Source organism: Marmota marmota, unplaced genomic scaffold (genome assembly GCF_001458135.2).
Source record: "Marmota marmota marmota unplaced genomic scaffold, marMar, whole genome shotgun sequence".
Taxonomy (NCBI): Eukaryota; Metazoa; Chordata; class Mammalia; order Rodentia; family Sciuridae; genus Marmota; species Marmota marmota.
This window is the reverse complement of record NW_026000103.1, coordinates 4,154,647-4,171,578: the sequence shown is the minus strand read 5'-3', so window position 1 is coordinate 4,171,578 and position 16,932 is coordinate 4,154,647. Positions and strand designations below refer to the sequence as shown.

General features: G+C 37.5%; 1 protein-coding gene across 9 annotated transcripts in view; it reads right to left on the bottom strand.

Annotated features, from left to right (window-relative positions):
- The window catches only part of Bnc2 (basonuclin 2), a 385,553-nt gene that overhangs the window by 283,112 nt on the left and 85,509 nt on the right, over nt 1-16,932 (bottom strand). For all 9 annotated transcript variants that reach the window (XM_048783916.1, XM_048783917.1, XM_048783911.1 and 6 more), the window contains 2 exons: nt 13,354-13,479; nt 4,418-4,618 (listed from right to left, as the gene is read on the bottom strand). In XM_048783916.1, coding sequence (XP_048639873.1) covers nt 4,418-4,513 — 96 coding nt within the window. In that variant the 5' untranslated portion in view covers nt 4,514-4,618; nt 13,354-13,479. The remainder of the gene's footprint in view (nt 1-4,417; nt 4,619-13,353; nt 13,480-16,932) is intronic.

The window sequence follows — 16,932 nt, the reverse complement described above, 5'->3', positions numbered from 1 at the left end:
TAAGCATCTGACTTACAAGAAATACTGTATATGTGCCTTTTAAATTGTTAGTACTTAAAGTCAAATTATTTCTGGAGGGGCAGGAAGTCAGAAAAAAAACCCATCATTTTCATTTTAACATATAAAACCCACAAAATGAGACTGTACTTTTGTCTTTATGAATTGAAAGAACTAACTATTGGGAGAAGAATTCATATTGAGCATGCTTTTAATGGATTCCAGCAATGTTGTTATATATTTCTTATAATATATTTTATTTATCATTTCTTTGAAAAATGCTAGATTTTATACTAGCAAGAAAGTTTACTTTGCTGTCATATCTCTGGTGAGCAGATGCTCTGGTATTAATATAAATCGCTGATTTAATTTTTAGCTTTCTTGGTTTGCCCCTCACCTATCTAGGAAATGATTTCTCTGGTGATAACTAACACATCATGCTAATGAGAGAATCTAATGCACAATAGAAAAATGTCACTACTAATAATATTTGCATGAAGTTAAATAAAGCAACTGTAAGAGAATGTCAGACAGTTGTTCTTTAATAAGACACAGTTTCACAATGAAATTATGTTGTTAATTTTGTTACATCATTGGGTGAATCCTAAATTACTACATAATGATGCACAGAGTCATTTATAATTCTTAGTATTTCACTTAAGTCTGAAAAGAGACCTTATTAAGGGATCTACATTTTATTTGAAACAGGTTAAATATACTTCACCAATATTAAAAGATAAATGCCTCTAGTAATTTGTGAAATGTGGACTATAGGACTATAGTCATTTACCTGTATGGTTTTGTTTCTCTAAAAAGACTTAAGAATTTAGACTATTCCATCTCTTGAGTTCATTAAAAGAATTTTATTTGCTATTTCTGTAAACTATAAAAAATACATAACAAATTGGAAAATCATCTTTTAAAGTCTAATATATATATACACATATTATATACACATATATATTCATGTTCTTGAACTTTCCAAAAGCAGGCCTTAATTGTTGCTTTTAACAGTATCTCATGAGCATATACTGGACAAAATAAGGTTCTGGGCTATAGGAAATGAGCAGAGAAGAGTGAAAGGTTTCTGGTCATTTTTGACCTGTCACTGATCAAACTGACCCAAGAACTCCTTTACAAAAGTCAATAGTTATGCCCTTCAAGGTTCTCAAATATTCATCTGAATATAAAGAAATGATTTTTTAAAAAAAGAAAATTAAGCTTCAATGTTGGAAGGAGGAAAATGTAGAAAGGAAAATGGAGTCAAACAGTCACATCTCAAACTTTAGGGAACATAATTAATCCCACCAAATCTAAACTGATTTTGGATTGTAATGTCTTTTTCTTAGCATTAGACAGAATGAAAGATTTATATTTAAAGAAATCCAACTTTGCACATATTAAATAAAGGATAAAGATTTTTACATCCCTGCTTCCCAATTTATCATAAGACACATTTCCCACAAATTTTTCTCTACTTAAATACTAAAAGTTTTTAAACATTTTATAATAGCCCTACCCATCAGTCTTTTCTAATGTTTAAAGAAATAATAAGAGAAATATTAGTTTTTATATTATGAAATTTGGAAATAAAAAATGTGCCAAATAAATTCTATTCATTTTATGAGCTGAATAAATTTTTACTTAGAAATTAAAATCATCTAGAAAAACCCTATTATGCCTTAGAAATGAGATATACAAAATCTTGCATACTTGATTAAATTGAACAAACTTTTTCCTGTAACAAAAATTGGCTTAATATGGATATTGAACTAATATTTCTCAAAATTGTTGACTTCAATAGTGTCTCTTACACACACACACACACACACATACACACACACACTCATGCTGAATCAGCACTGCTGATGAACTATAGGTAAGGAAAACAAACATTAAATATGTACAGCACACAGACTTAGATATATACATAGTTTGAATTTAAGTTTACACAATATTTATACAAACCGAAATGTCATCTTGAAGGAGAAAAACATACACATACACATGTTACTCATACCCTCTTTTACGTGCTTTCCAAAAATGCACAGAAGGTAAATATTTAGTAACCATGACAGGAAAAAAAGGGAGAGGGGGAATCGCTAACTACATTGAAATTTTAAAAAAATGATAAAGAAAACATATTAAAAATAGTTAAGTAATAATACATTTTTAAATTGTGATTTTTCAACCTTCATAAATAGTATAATTAATATTAGTTTTAAATGGCATCATTAAGCATAAATTACTTCCCTATAATTTGGTTATTTTCATATAGTCACCAATGCTCACTATTACACATACTTAATACAGGTACACACAAAACAGATTTTTGTATGCCCACACAGAAACAGCTGGATCAACGACATCATGACAGCTTAGTTGTACAAGTTTCTCTAAAAGATATATTTTCCTACTTTTGACCCATCATTTGTATAATTTACTTTTGTTTATTTTTTAGTAAAATGTTTTGCATGACTTAAAGTCTCCTTAGATTCAAATCTACTTGGAAATGGGCTAGTGCCAAAGAAGCAATCTAACACCATCTATGTGGTTCAATAGCCATTTACCAATTGATCATTATCTCTATCTGGTTTTATTAACTCTTTTCTAGCTAGAGGGAGACCAAAACCAATCTTCCCCTCCAAAACATACATACACACACACACACACACACACACACACACAGAACCTCCACTAATTTAAGGAAAACCCTGAAGGTGACATCTAATTTTAAAAGTGTGGCACAAGTTATTTGGTTCTAAGGTTAGTGAAAACACAGTGTGTTCCAACCACAAGAGAGCCACCCAGGCAGGAATGTGCGGCAGAAAAACACCTCTCTCAAAGCATGCTGCACTGACAAGGAGCATCTCTGTAAAGAAATGAACTTTTCACTTGCAAGAATGTGAAATGGCACATAAAGAGTTGCTTATTGGGTTTATGTTGATTGTATTTAAATCCCAGCTTACTGTATCAGCAGTAATCAGGGTCCCTCTACAGGATGTCAAAATACACCTTATTCACATCCATTTACCCTATCTAGAACTCTGTGATAAAAATGTTTGCCATCTGAAATGCTGCAAGACTTGGCTATATGTTCTATCTTTGGCAAATGCATTTTAAACTTGTGGCAGTTTACAGTGTGACAAATTATTTTCTTTCTTTCTTCAGTCAACAATTTCAAAAAAGACTAACTCAAACTATTTAATTTCTGTGAACTCTTACATACAAAAGAGGTCATTTAAAAAGCAGTTACAAAATGGGTGAACCATCAATTTCTTAAGCGTCGCCATCTACTTAAAATCCCAGTGTATGTGTCAGGACTACTTTCGTGCGGTGTGGATGATAAACTAAGTCTTGCTTTGTGTGGGTTTGGTGTAGGCTTTTGAAAAAGCAAGACATGTCTAAGGAGGGAGGCACCAGGGAACTTCCCTCCCTCACTTGAGCACAGTCCAAGATGAAAGTTTCTGGGTTGTTTCCCCTTCGCTTCCTCTTACCCTCGCTCCCCCGCGGAGCCGCAGAGCCAGCAATTGTGCAAGAGGAGCCGGGCGCGCAGGGCGCGTATCACGGAGCGCATGGTACGGGCTGCCGGCCGGTGATTAATTATCAGTTCCCGCTGGCCTCGCGCTCACACAGCGGCTCTCTGGGCAGAGAGCACGCCGAGCTGCCTCCGGTGCGGCCCGGACGGAGGAGCGGCTCTGGGGAGGACGCCGAGGCTGCGCCCGAGTGTGAGTGCGCCGGCGGGCGGGCAGGCGAGGCGAGCGGCTGGCGGGCGGGCGTGCCGAGCAGGAGCCGCGCGGGAGCCCGAGCCGGGTGGCGCTGGGAGCGCGGGGCAAGCGCAGGGCAGGCGACCGGCACTGGAGCACCAGCCGGCGCAGCCCACCATGCGCCATCCTCAGCGACCCTCGGTGCTGACCCTCGGCGCGGCAGCGAAGCCCTCACCGCCTCCTCTCTCCTCGCAGGTCTGAATCGAGCCACAAGAAGTCAGTCGGGCAGTGTGAGGGGCCCCTAGATTTTATGACTGTTTGGTTGCAGAAAGGACTCCGAGATAGCAGGCACTTTGACCGAGTGATTCGTAGAGATAGAAAGACACATTTGTTGGGGGGTGGCTTTTTCTTTTTTTTTTTTAACAGAAAACAAAGAAATAAATTAAGTCTTCGCATGACCCAGGCTGTACTGTGAAACTTTGCAACAAATGCCTTGGCTTTCTTTTACTTCAGTATCCTTTCCCCTTTTTCTTTTAAGGAGCCCTTTGGGAAACCATGAAGTAACGCTGCACATTCCAATAACAGTTATGACAAAACAAAGCCTAACTATGAAGTGATCACATTTTCAAAAACATGGAAGAAAAATACCAGTAACAAAAGTGCACAAGACAATTCGAGGTTTCTTTAAAAAAAAAAAAATGAAAGTAACTTACCTGTTGGGACATTCTGAATAAGAGGTTAGTATCAGCGTTTTGCCATGTCCCCATGAACCCTGGTTCAGCCGGAGTCGTTCTGGTTCCGAACTGCATGGAGTTGTCAGTACAGGAGTCTCTTAAAGTCAAGTCTCTTGCCCTCTTTGGCTCTCTGTCTGTCTGTGTCTCTCTTTCTCTCACATCCACTTCTGCCTCTTCTGACTGAAAAGTGAAGGTGGATTTTTTGAGCCTCTTGGCAGCCAGTAGCAGGAGTGTAGTGTAGTTAAGAAGCTGCCTGAACTGTGCATTTCATTTGGGAAGGGGAAGATTTGGGGGAGGGAGGGGGTCAGAGCTTCCTTCGCACCTTCTGCACAGATATCCCTATCATTTATGCATAGATTGCGACTCCCCAAGCTTGCCTTTGCTCAGCTTAACAGCTGCCTGTCAGGTGTGCAGGCAGCACTGGAGACCCAACCATCAGCTTCAAACCCTCAGCCACTGCATGTCATTGGATAGCAGAGCTAAGAGTCAACTGCACTGTTCCACTGTCAGGCACCAAATGACACCCTGCACTAACCCCTCCAGACACACAGATACATACACACTGAGGCACACTCCAAGCAGTGCCAGGATCCCTGTGCGCAGGGTGAGGGGAAGCTGGGGCCCTTCCCCTCCATTTTTCCCCAACAATGCTTTTTGATATAACATGCAATATACAACACCAGTCCTTGCTTTAACATTTCTAAAACTGTGATATGTAAGTATGTTTTTTTAATTATACAGGAAGAAAGTAAAATATTCTGCTGGAAGAGAATGTAAAGTTGGCTCAGTTGTTGTCTAAATGTTATCTAGTCAGATAGTATGTGCTGGGCTATTTATAACCACATAAAAACTCATAGAGAAAATAACATACATACAGACTTGACCTTATATTCTAAAGAGTAAACAAGTAAACCTGGCAGTTTAACATGAAATGGACAATACATATTTGCAAAATAAATATATACTACTTGCTATTTTGTACCTCAGGCCATCAATTACTAAACTGGAGATGAAGTAATGAGAAACTGAATGGCAAAGGAAAAAAGTGTACCTTAAAGCTCAAAAGTAGAACAAAATCCTTTATTAAAGTTCCTGAATGAAGCATCTACAATATCCTTTCAAATCATAAAAAAGAAAGGGAAGAAAGAAGCCTGTAAAAAGTAATAAATATAAAAACTCGATTTTTCATTCAAAATTTCTATGGAAAATTCTACCATGTTTTTTTCTGCTTTATGAAATATAGCCTTGATAGCAAGTTGTATTTTTAATTAAACCAGTTTTAAAACAAAACATCTATTTATTAGGTAATATTTATCGGCCTTATTTATGGAAAAGCAAAACTGAGCAAAATGCACTGTACATAAACATTGTAACTTCAAAATGGAAAGCTAAATTCATGCCATCTCATAAAAGTAGTCAGCAGGAAAAAGCCATCCCTCCTAAACTTAAAATGTAAGGAACATTAATCTTCAACCACCTACAAATATCGAGGACAAATGTACCACTCTCCTTGCTCCTTCTTAACTAAAGAATAACAATAAACCTTACTCTTGGAAACAACAAAAGAAACAGAAAAGAGCTTCAATGGCAGCTCTGTGTCATTAGTGGACAATGAGAAAAGATGAGAAAACGTACACTATGTTGACACAAATGTGCCTTCTCCTCTAGAACCGACATCTCCTGAAAGCTTTTCTGTTAAACTTCCCTCCAGTTCACCACCATTAAGCACAAAAAAGTCTCAAAAGAAGCAAATTCAATATCTGAGAGGAAACAAACAAGAACCCAAAGAATTGTTGCCTTAAAATATATTAAGTCCACCTGTGGTCAATAAAAATATTCTTCAGGGGGGAGACAGGAAAAGCCCCTATGAGTCAATTGTCAACGGTGACTGTACCTTTACTGCTAGCTATTACCCACTTAAACTCCCTCTAAAATTTGCTAGCCTCTTGATTTCTGAAGTGGCACTCAGTGCCTCAGTCAAGCTGCCTGCTCAGCTCCTGACCTTCCCACTAATGGCTGTTATTTGTGGGAGGCTTAAGGACACTGTCAATAGCAAGCTTCCTCCTCGCTCCACTCATGCTCTGTTGTATCGCTTTGCCTGCGTGTTCTCTCGCCTCTCGCTCTCACTCTCCCTCTCTCCTTGCCTCTCCCCCTCCTTCCTCCTCTCCTTCACTCCCTCTTCCTCTTTTGCCAGCCCCCACCCCTTTTTTCTTTCAGTCCTGCAATCCTCTTCTTTCCAGGTATCCTACACACACACACACACACACACACACGCACACACACGCACTAACAACACAAAAATCAACTGGCATGCAGCAGCAAGCACCTGCAGTAATAGACTCTTTTATTAAAACTGTTATTCTGCAAGACTTGAAATTCCCCATGGACCGGGCCATGTCAAAGCCGATATAATTAACTAGAGGCTCAGCAACGGATCAATTACCAGACAAGCAAGTGATAGTGAAATCAATGAAAGATCATCAGCCACATTATCAGTGTTGCAACTCATTAGGGCAAAACTGAGAAATGTGCTCAAAGCGAGCCCAAGCAAGGTGGCATTACAAAACAAAGGGCTAATTTGGAGACCCTGCTGTGAACAATCTGTAACAGAATTAGCCTTTTTTCCCCCTAAACTGCACAGCTCCGTAACTAAATGTGACAGACTGAGAGAAGCAGTTTATTAAGACACCAACCCCAAGTTTATTTAGTTCATAAACTCTCTCCTAGAAAATCAATACAGTCTGTACAGGGTTATTAGGCTGACTAGCTAATACATCCAAATCTGGTATGCCCAGCCAGCAGTCTTCTGACAAAATGCTACCCACAGTAGGCAAACTGAGCTCTTTAGATAGCAGGCAGGGTCTAAGGCTGCTCTAGCTGGACAGGTCTGCAATGTAACTATTACCTAGATTTTACTGCCAGAGCCACGCCTTTAAGACACCAGGATATCTTCCTAAGGTTTAAAAAATATGTTCACAGCAAATATATGAGACTTCATCTGCTAAACTGATTTGGTCAAACAAAATCTTCACTAGTTGATAAGACTAGTTCAGAGGACAAGTTTTAATAAGAGACAACCCAAAGATTTACCCATAAATGAATATGTAAGATAAAACATGTTGTGCTTTTGTAGATTTTAAGTTTATAAATCTTCTTTTAAGTAAGTTTTGGAAAATACAAATTTGACCCCTCTAGAAATGCCCAAAATACATTATATGAACTTTCCACTCACTTCCATATAGAATATGAAGTATAGAATCCTTGATCTTAGAATAATTTTCTCTAGCAAGGGAGAGAGACTTGAACTATTGTAAGGACACAGGTCCCCCACCCCACCCAACCCCACCCCCCAAAAAAACCTACAAAGCACAAAGATGTCTTGAGTCTTTTCATTGGTTATTTATTCTGGAAATTAGGGAGTAACTATCTGGAATCATTTGTATAACAAAGTTATTTAAAACTAGGGGAATGAAATGGATGTCACTTCCACAATGATTGCTTTCTGCTGCCCTAAGTCTATCCAGGTATTTCAGGTTAAAAGACCACAAGTACCATAGGCCATGTGTTAGCTTTCTCAGATTTCCTGATAGTTAGAGATGGACCATGTGAAATAAGTAGTACATCAAGTAGGTCTAATGACACCAAAATTATTAAAGATATTGTGAGAATGTGACCATCTCCCCTCATCACAATCTGTATAGCACAAATACACAAAGTAAGAAACTCAATACCTTCCACAATGGTAAAGTAGGTTCAACTTTTGAAAGTGATTTCTGATGCTTATAATATTTTAACATTTAAAATGTTCCAAGAAAAGGACTGCACTTTTAACATGCCATCAGTAGAATATATTGGCCCTAAGATACTAAATTCTAAACTTGAAAAAAAAAAAAAAAAACATTTTCAGAGGAGTTTAATAAAATCCAATTTACAGACTGCTGCAATTAAACATTTTTTTTCTGTAACTTTTGAACGGGCACCTTATCAAGCATTTTGTAAGTCATGTTTGTTTTTTAGTAATCTGTTAAAAAGTCAAGACATATATATTCTAAACCATACTGTAGATTCTAATGCTTTAGATAGTAATTAAAAGATGTAATTATGGGAAATTTTTATTTTTTAAAACCTTTTTGCATGTAACTAACTACACACTGTGCATGTACCTTCAATGAGATCCAATTAGTTCCAAAGAATTTGCATTTCAGTTAGTGTGGGATAACAAGACTATAGGGAGGCAGGATGCAATCCCACCAGCAGAGTAAGAAAGTGTGTTCTTTCTTGTTAGCTCTGTAAGCAGTAATTCCCACAACTGACTGTTTAAAATGTTACTGATCTTTTCAATATTTGGGTACTGAGGTGGGTTTTAGACCTTTTCTTCCATCTTCTAAAAATGATAAATAAAACAAATATATAAATAAATAAATCACATGTTGATGCAAAAACCAGCCACAGTATGAAAAGAAGCAAGTGAAAAGATCTTGCTTTGCATAAATATTTGTGGGGTGCATTTTGTTCTGTTTTGGTTTTAAGGGGAGGAACCCTGCATACTTTCTATTTTGTTCCTTAAAAGTCCCTTGCTTTCTTAAATTAAGTTCTATAACTGGGAGCAGAAAAACTTCACTGAGACTGTTCTTTGTAAATACATATGGTTTTGTGATAAAGGCACATATGCACTACACTGAGAAAGTACTCAAGGAATTTTTTTTTTTCTAGCTATGTTTCCAACAATGTAAATCCGGAGCAAATATAAAATAAATGTATAGTTTGTGTACACAATTTAAGAAGCATCTCCAGGACTTCTGCTGGTTTTCAGGACAATACCTGTAATTCCCTGGGTTCAGTTCAGCAGCTGTTAACAGATTCTGTAATCTGTAATGACAGTAAACTGGCCTTTGCTCTTCCTTTTATTCACTATTCATTTTCAAGGCTTGGTTAAGTACAGAGCTGGGTTAAAGATCAGTGGTTTTTCATGTGACACACGCTGGTATTCATCTAATGGCTTGTCAAGACAAAACTGTCCCTGTTCTTGCCAAAATAATAAAAATGACGCTCCACATCACATGACAATCAGCACTTCCTTATGGCAAACAACTCAAGCTTTTGTAATTCACTTATTTTATAGGAAAAAATGTGAACTTCCCTTCTGTATGTGGAATTAGGTTGCCATTCTGAAAGGAAATTTTAATTATGTTTTCCCCTCTCAACTCTAGAGCAATATGTAAACTAATTTCTAATCAAACTAGATTTTGCCATATAAAAATAATGCTGAAGCTCAAATTTGTAATGCATTAAGGTATATAACTTAATATATGCAAATTATGCAGAAGCAGCAGGCTGGACTCAGTCACAGAGGTGGGGCAACCAATTGAGGAAATGTCATTTTTCTTGAGAACAAAGTATGGGACTTGCTTTGCAACATCTGTTGGGCTGTGTGAAATGTTAACAGATGTCTTAAGTGGAAAAAAAAAAAAGAGAAAGAATTAATAAAGGAAACCTCCTCTGAACAGATAACCCACCCAAATTTCCATATTCCTGAGGAAAAAAGTTGACAGCAGCCTTTTTCCCTTGTGAAACCTGCCATCCCTGTTTTATTGTATTAAATTTCATTTTCTATGTGAAGTTAAAGGGAACATTTTTTTGACTCACTATAAAGAAAAGAGAGAAAAAGTAAAACTAACAATAATTCAAATTCAGGTGTTCCCTTTGCGAATAATTAGATCATAATCTAAGTTGCTTTTTTCCCCTTGACTTACAGATGTAATTTGATGAGAGGAGAGTAAAAGATTGATCCTTCTTTAAAACACACATACATACGCAGAGATGAACTATTATTCCACTATTCTGCAAGTTTTATGAAAAGTGAAGAAAGTGAGATTTAAAATAGCTCTTATAGTTCTGATATGAACCATCCTCTTTACTCATGAAGGTACTCAGCTGCAAAATTAAGACTCACCTAACATTTACACCTAAATCTTGGCTTTCCAACTGGCTCCTAATTTTTTTCCATTACCATCCTTGTAAGGGATGAAACACTGTCTTTAATAGCCAAGTGTTCCTGAGTAGTAACATCTGATGGTTGTGAAAACTTTTGGAGTACTAGCTGGATTTAAACTTTAAGGAACCTAGAAAAATTAACTTGCTTATTTAACAATTCTCCTTAGTGTTTCAATTTATTAGACGATCTAGCCAAATCTGAATGTAGCAGCCCTTAATTCAGATTTAAAACATGACACAAGGATGCCAATTACTGAACCTAATTTAGTGTCTACATAGGAATAAATTCAACTTTGCACCTATATTCTTTTATAAGTCTTCCTCTTTAGAGATATCAAATCTATTGCTTATTCTTATAAAAACTTAGGACATGTATTTGGGTTAATAGCTTATGGATTAACTAATTCAAAATGCACTTAAGGATATCTGAGAATTCAAATGAGGGAAGAAAACATAGTGCTGTCATCTTCAATAGTCTCAATCACTGTCCCTTATCTCCTGTGAAAGTATGTGTTAGAATTGTACATGTTACTTCCTATTTACAACAACACATTTGCCAGATTGCTCTCACGGCCTGGGCTGGGCATTTCAACATATAGAAGCCTCAGCCAGAACAGCCTGAAGATTTCAGGGGACAAGATCATGGTTCAAGTTGTAAATAAGATGTACAGACATGCCTTCAGTTTTTGGTTAGTTCTCTGCCAAAGTATTGTGGATCTCAAATCCTCTGGTGTTTACTCACAGGAACACCACATCAGAGCACAGAACAAAAATAATTGCTCTGCCAAAAAAAAAAAAAAGTCACCTACACTGAGGTTTGGAAAAGTTAAGCACTAATAACATCATTATGTGACCAAGAGAGGAACAAGGGCCTCCTAACGTAAGGCTTGAATAAGACAGGGGTTTAAATCACTTTAAAAAGTAGCATGCACATCCCCCATGAGGAAATGGTACCTAAAAGCTTCATCCTTCTACAGCTTAAGGGAGAAACTGCTCGGGTTGACACTTGTCTCTGTACCAATTCGAACAATCAATGTGATGCAGCATCTGCTGACAGCCACATCAGGGGCTTGGTTTCACAGAAATACAGAAAGGAAATATCCAAATGCCATAATCCTTTGATAATGAAAAGATCTGGGAAAGGTGTGGTAGATAAGGTAGTTGACAAAATGTTAGGGAAAGGATGGATCCTTAGAATCCGGGTTCAGATACAAAAGCATCTAAGGTCAGCCTGAATCTCGAATCTACAAAAGATCAAACATTTTTACCTTACCTGTTTTGGTTTAAAAACAGAAGAGTGACTTTAATCTTTTCTCACATGAAAACAGTGACAGTGACTTCTTTCTATCATAACTTATAGTCAACAGTTCATAATAAAATCTTCTACACAAAAAGAATCAGTGATGTTTTTCCTCAAATGAAGATGAAAAAATAGGCTAGGGCAGGGGAGATGCAGAGGGGAGATGCATGGTCATTCTTTCATATGACCATGGTCATTGCACGACTATAAAAATAATATTAATTTTTTAATTTACTTCCTTATAAAAAGATTGTGGAGTGAGAAATTTGAGCCTCAGTTAAAAAAATGCATAGTAATAATTTAGATTACTGTCAGAAAGGAAGATTGAGATTTACAGACAACTTAGAAAATGATGTTGTAGGGAAGGGCTCAATACCTTATGAAATTATTTGAAAAATAACACTGCCTTTAGAATTATTACTGACCAAATCAATACTATAGATAATACTCCTTTATGTGCAATTCACAAACCTAAAAAATAAATTTAAATAGTGAAATCCTAAGTTTCATCATAAAACCAAAGATTATTTTATATACATATATATTTAAATGAAAAGTGTTGAAACAAAGCACATTTGAATGATCTTGGAAATTGTTTTCAAAATTAAGAAAGCCGGAAGATGTCAGAAACCTACTAACAGCAAGTTAAAAATAGGAAGAATTAACAAGTAACTTTTTTTTTTTTTTTGGTGCCAGGGATTGAACCCGGGGTACCTTACTACTGAGCTACATTCCCAGCCTTTTTATTTGGGGCAGGGTCTCACTAAGTTGCTGAGGCTGGTGTTGAACTTGCAAATCTCCTGCCTCAGCTTCCCGAGTTGCTGGGATTACAGGTGTGTGCCACCACACCCAGTTTAACAGGTGACTTAAAGGTCTGAGTAATGATTAGCTACTCAGATCTCAGGTAGGTAATTACCTACCAGTGGCTGGGGAAGGGTATAAGGAGAGCTTTTGAGGTAACACTGCTTATCTCCATCTAGTTGGTGATTCTGGGTACATTAACCTTGTAAAAATTCATCAGTCTGGGGCTGGGGATGTAGCTCAGTGGTAGAGCGCTTGCCTCGCATGCATGAGGCCGGGGTTCAGTCCCCAGCACCATGTAAAAATAAACAAATAAAAAAAGAATAATAAAGATATTGTGTCCATCTACAACTAAAAAATACTTTTTAAAAAAATCATCAGTCTGTATACTTACAATTGGTACACTTTTCTGCATGTACATTATTTCAGTTCTAAAAGTTTACTACTACTTTCAGTAGCACTACTACTAGAAACAGTGATAACAGTAAGCTATCCCTAGAACTACATGAGAGGAAAAAAAGGAAAGATAATGGAAAATATAAATAAGGAAGGGTGGAGAAGTGAAGAGACGATGAAGGCAGGTACTTTATCACAATCAAAATCATTCAAATAACGGCCACTAAATCTACTGCTTGCAACAATTTCTTCGGAGGCAAGAAGCATTAGGAAACAAGCAAATATCTGAGTTTCACAGCATGAGGATGAGTGTGAAAGACAGCAGAAGAGTGGGAGAAAGAATGATTAGGTGACAGAAACCTTAGCTAGGCCATGAAAGCATGTGAGCACATCCATGTGACTTAAATGGAAAAGAGCAACGTACCTCAAGTTGAGATGCATCAACCCCACAACATGGGACCTTGAAATGTGCTTGCCAGTCTTGTTCACTAAGCCTGCCCTCTGACTTGTAATTAAGACGATTTGGAGGTGGGGTGGGCACAAAGCGTGCCTGTTGAGAGATTGGAAAAGGAAATTACATGTAAGTAATACAAGCACTGAGTACATCAAGACAGACTTTATTTTAAAAAACAGCAGTTATAATATACCCCTCTGATCACCCAAACACCTTTTTTAAAGAGTTAATAGTTTCTAAGGCATACAACAGTCAACAGTTGTATAAATAAACCCTGGAAAGAATAAAAGTAACAAAGCAGGAATAACTGAATAATTTGCTGACTGGTGATGAATATACTTTGGTCCTAACTAGCTTAATCTCTTTATCTCTTGCCCCCCACCTCTGATCCCAGCCCCTAGCTGTGCTGGGGATGGAAACCCAGGGTCTAATGTCTGGTAGGCAAGTGCCCTACCACTAAGCTTTACCCCCTGCCCACTCAATTTCTTCTTTTTTTTTTGGGGGGGGGGGTCAGTGCTGGGGGATTGCATCTAGGACCTCACACATGCCAATAACAAGTTCTGCCACTGAGCTATACCCCAACCCCTAGCTCAACTTCTTACTTCCTTTTCTCATACTTGTTATTGAAACAGTCATCTAAATATGTTAGCCACCGTTAGGGATGTTTTATCAAGGCCTTACTTGCCAAGAATAAAAAGCTGTGAGGAACACAAAAATTAAGACATAGGCTCTGCTCACAAGAAGTTTACAATTTAGGCCAGGGGCAGTGGTACATTCCTGTAATCCCAGCAGCTCCAGAGACTGAGGAAGGAGACACAAGTTCAAAGCCAGCCTCAGCAAAAGCGAGGTGCTAAGCAACTCAGTGAGACCCTGTCTCTAAATAAAATACAAAATACGGTAGGGGATATGGCTTAGTGGTAGAGTGATCCTGAGTTCAATTCTCAGTACCCAAAATAAAACAAAAAAGAAGTTTACAGTTTAGTACAGAAACCATGCACAAAAATCACCATATATTGAAAACAGAATATGGTAAGACAAACCATAGTGGGATTCTATTTGAGAAGAAGATTCCTTCCATCCAGTATGGTAAAAGAAAGTTTCTAAGCAGACATGGCCTTTGCTCTGAGAAATGAAGAACTTGCAATATTTCTACGTAAGGGATCGAATTTGACTAGAACATAAGGTAGGGAGTGTGTAGAGCAAAAATGAATCAAAGATGGAGGGCCAATAGACATTACTATAATAGTAAAAGTCCACTATAAAGAGTGGCTGTTTTCCTGAGGAAGCTAAGGCAGGAAGATCACATGTCAGAGACCAGCCTCAGAAACTTAGCAAGGCCCTAAGCAACTTAGCAAACTCCTGCCTCAAAATAAAAAATAAATAGAGCTGGGATTGTAGCTCAGTGGTCAAGCACTTGCCTAGCATGTGTGAGGCACTGGGTTCGATCCTCAGCACCACATAAAAATAAATTAATAAAGATACTGTGTCCATCTACAATTAAAAATAAAAAATAAATAAATAAATAGGGCTGGGGATGTGGCTCAGCAGATTAGTGTCCCTGGGTTCAATTCCAGGTAAACAAACAAACAAAAAAAGATTTGCCATTTATCCCATTATCCATGGACCATCAAAACTGGAAGATTCTAGAAGTTTATCTGGCAATAGTACATTGGCCATAGCTAAAATGTGAAAAGAAAGATATGAAGAGATGAACTAGGAAGCTATTATAATAAACTGGGGCTGGGGGGAGAGATCAAGATAAAAGAAACTGTGAAGACAAAACCAAAGGGACAAGAATGACTGACAGGTTGGGGATAACAAATGAGAAGAGTCAATGAAGACACTAGTGCTCTGAGAGTATGAGCAAAGGAAAATTGTAGCACTATCAATAGAAATGGGGATAAACTAGCTTGTGGTAATATATACCAAGCTCAATTTGGGGTACCAGCAGACCCTGCACATGTCCAGGCAACTAGAAATGTTCAGACAACAGACTAATACTGGAGTCATCAGATCTGAGAACCATCTATATAAACATGACATAAATGGTAAAGAATGTGGCCAATGGTTAGCATCTTGGGGGACACTTATGGGGAGAAGACAGAAGGAACAGTGTTAACAGGAGCATCAGGATTATCTAATGTTCTAAATGGCAAGGATGACAGAGTTTCAGGAGGTAGGATGGTCACGAGTTTTAAATGTTTCAATAAACAATAGTGTATTTAGGGTGTTATAAAATCAAGTGTAGCAATACAACAGTAGGAAAGAAACAAACTGGTAACGATGAACACCAAATTCAGAACAATGCTTGAGGAACAGGAGGGAGAACTAGATGGGGGCTTGGCAGTGGCTGGTATAATATAATTTGAATGGTAACACAGAACACTTCAGATGGGTCTGTATATTATAGTTCTTAATTTTGGGAAAATGGGTGTTTAATATAGCATTCCCAATACGTAGGTGGCTGAAATATTTTATAACTATATTTTGTGTTGTAAGAGTTTTCCAATAGGTCATAGAGAGAATGGAAGGCATATAGAATCCATGTTCCTCAGAGTTAAGAAATAAATAAGCAATTTATAAATAAAACATGAAATAATTCTTTGGAAAAAAAATTTGCAAGTGAAGTAAGAGAAAGGTAGTCTGAAACATTAGCAGGGCCTTGGAGAAGTTGTAATAATGAGTTGACAGTTGTTTTTTTTTTCACTACAAGAGAAGAAAAAAAAAAAAACTATATGATAGGCAAAGGGGTCAAATCCAGGGGAGAAAAGGATATTAAAGATCTAAGCCAGAGGGGAAATGATACAAAAGGGTCCTGGGAGAGGATGTGGTCAAGACCACAAATGAAACCAGTGTGGCAGTGCAAGCTGGTGATCCCAGCAGGTTGGGCGGCTGAGGCAGAAGAACTGTAAACTCAAGGGTATCCTGGGCACAGTGAGATCCCTTCTCAAAAAATAAATATAGAAAAATTTAAGGTAGAGGTTTTTTTAAAAAAAAAAAAGAACACAAGGAAGAAAAATGTATTTTTTTCCCCCATAAATCAAAGGTAAGAGAAGAAAAAAATAATAAAAAAATATATACATATACATATATATATTAAAAAGCTCTCATCTTATGAAGTCACTTTAACCATATATTTTCCCTACTAAATTGTACACTTGTTAAAAGGGACAGAATTTATCCATCTTTGATCATCCAGGGCTAAACCGACACTTAAAACTTAAGATGTACTCAATAAATGATAACTGTACAAAAGAAGTAATCACTCCAGAAAAAAGAAAAGATGAAGTTACCCATTAAAAGAGGCACGACAGGAAGAAATCAAGGACTACTAAGAAAACAGAAAAGATGCCAGGTTCAGTAGCACATGCTGTAATCCCAGCAGCTGGGGAAGCTGAGACAGGAGGATCTCGAGTTCAAAGCCAGCCTCAGCAAAAGTGAGGCACTAAGGAACTCAGTGAGACTCTGTCTCTAAATAAAATACAAAATAGGGCTGGGGATGTGACTCAGTGGTTGAGTAACTCTGAATTCAATCTTTGCTCCCCCCCA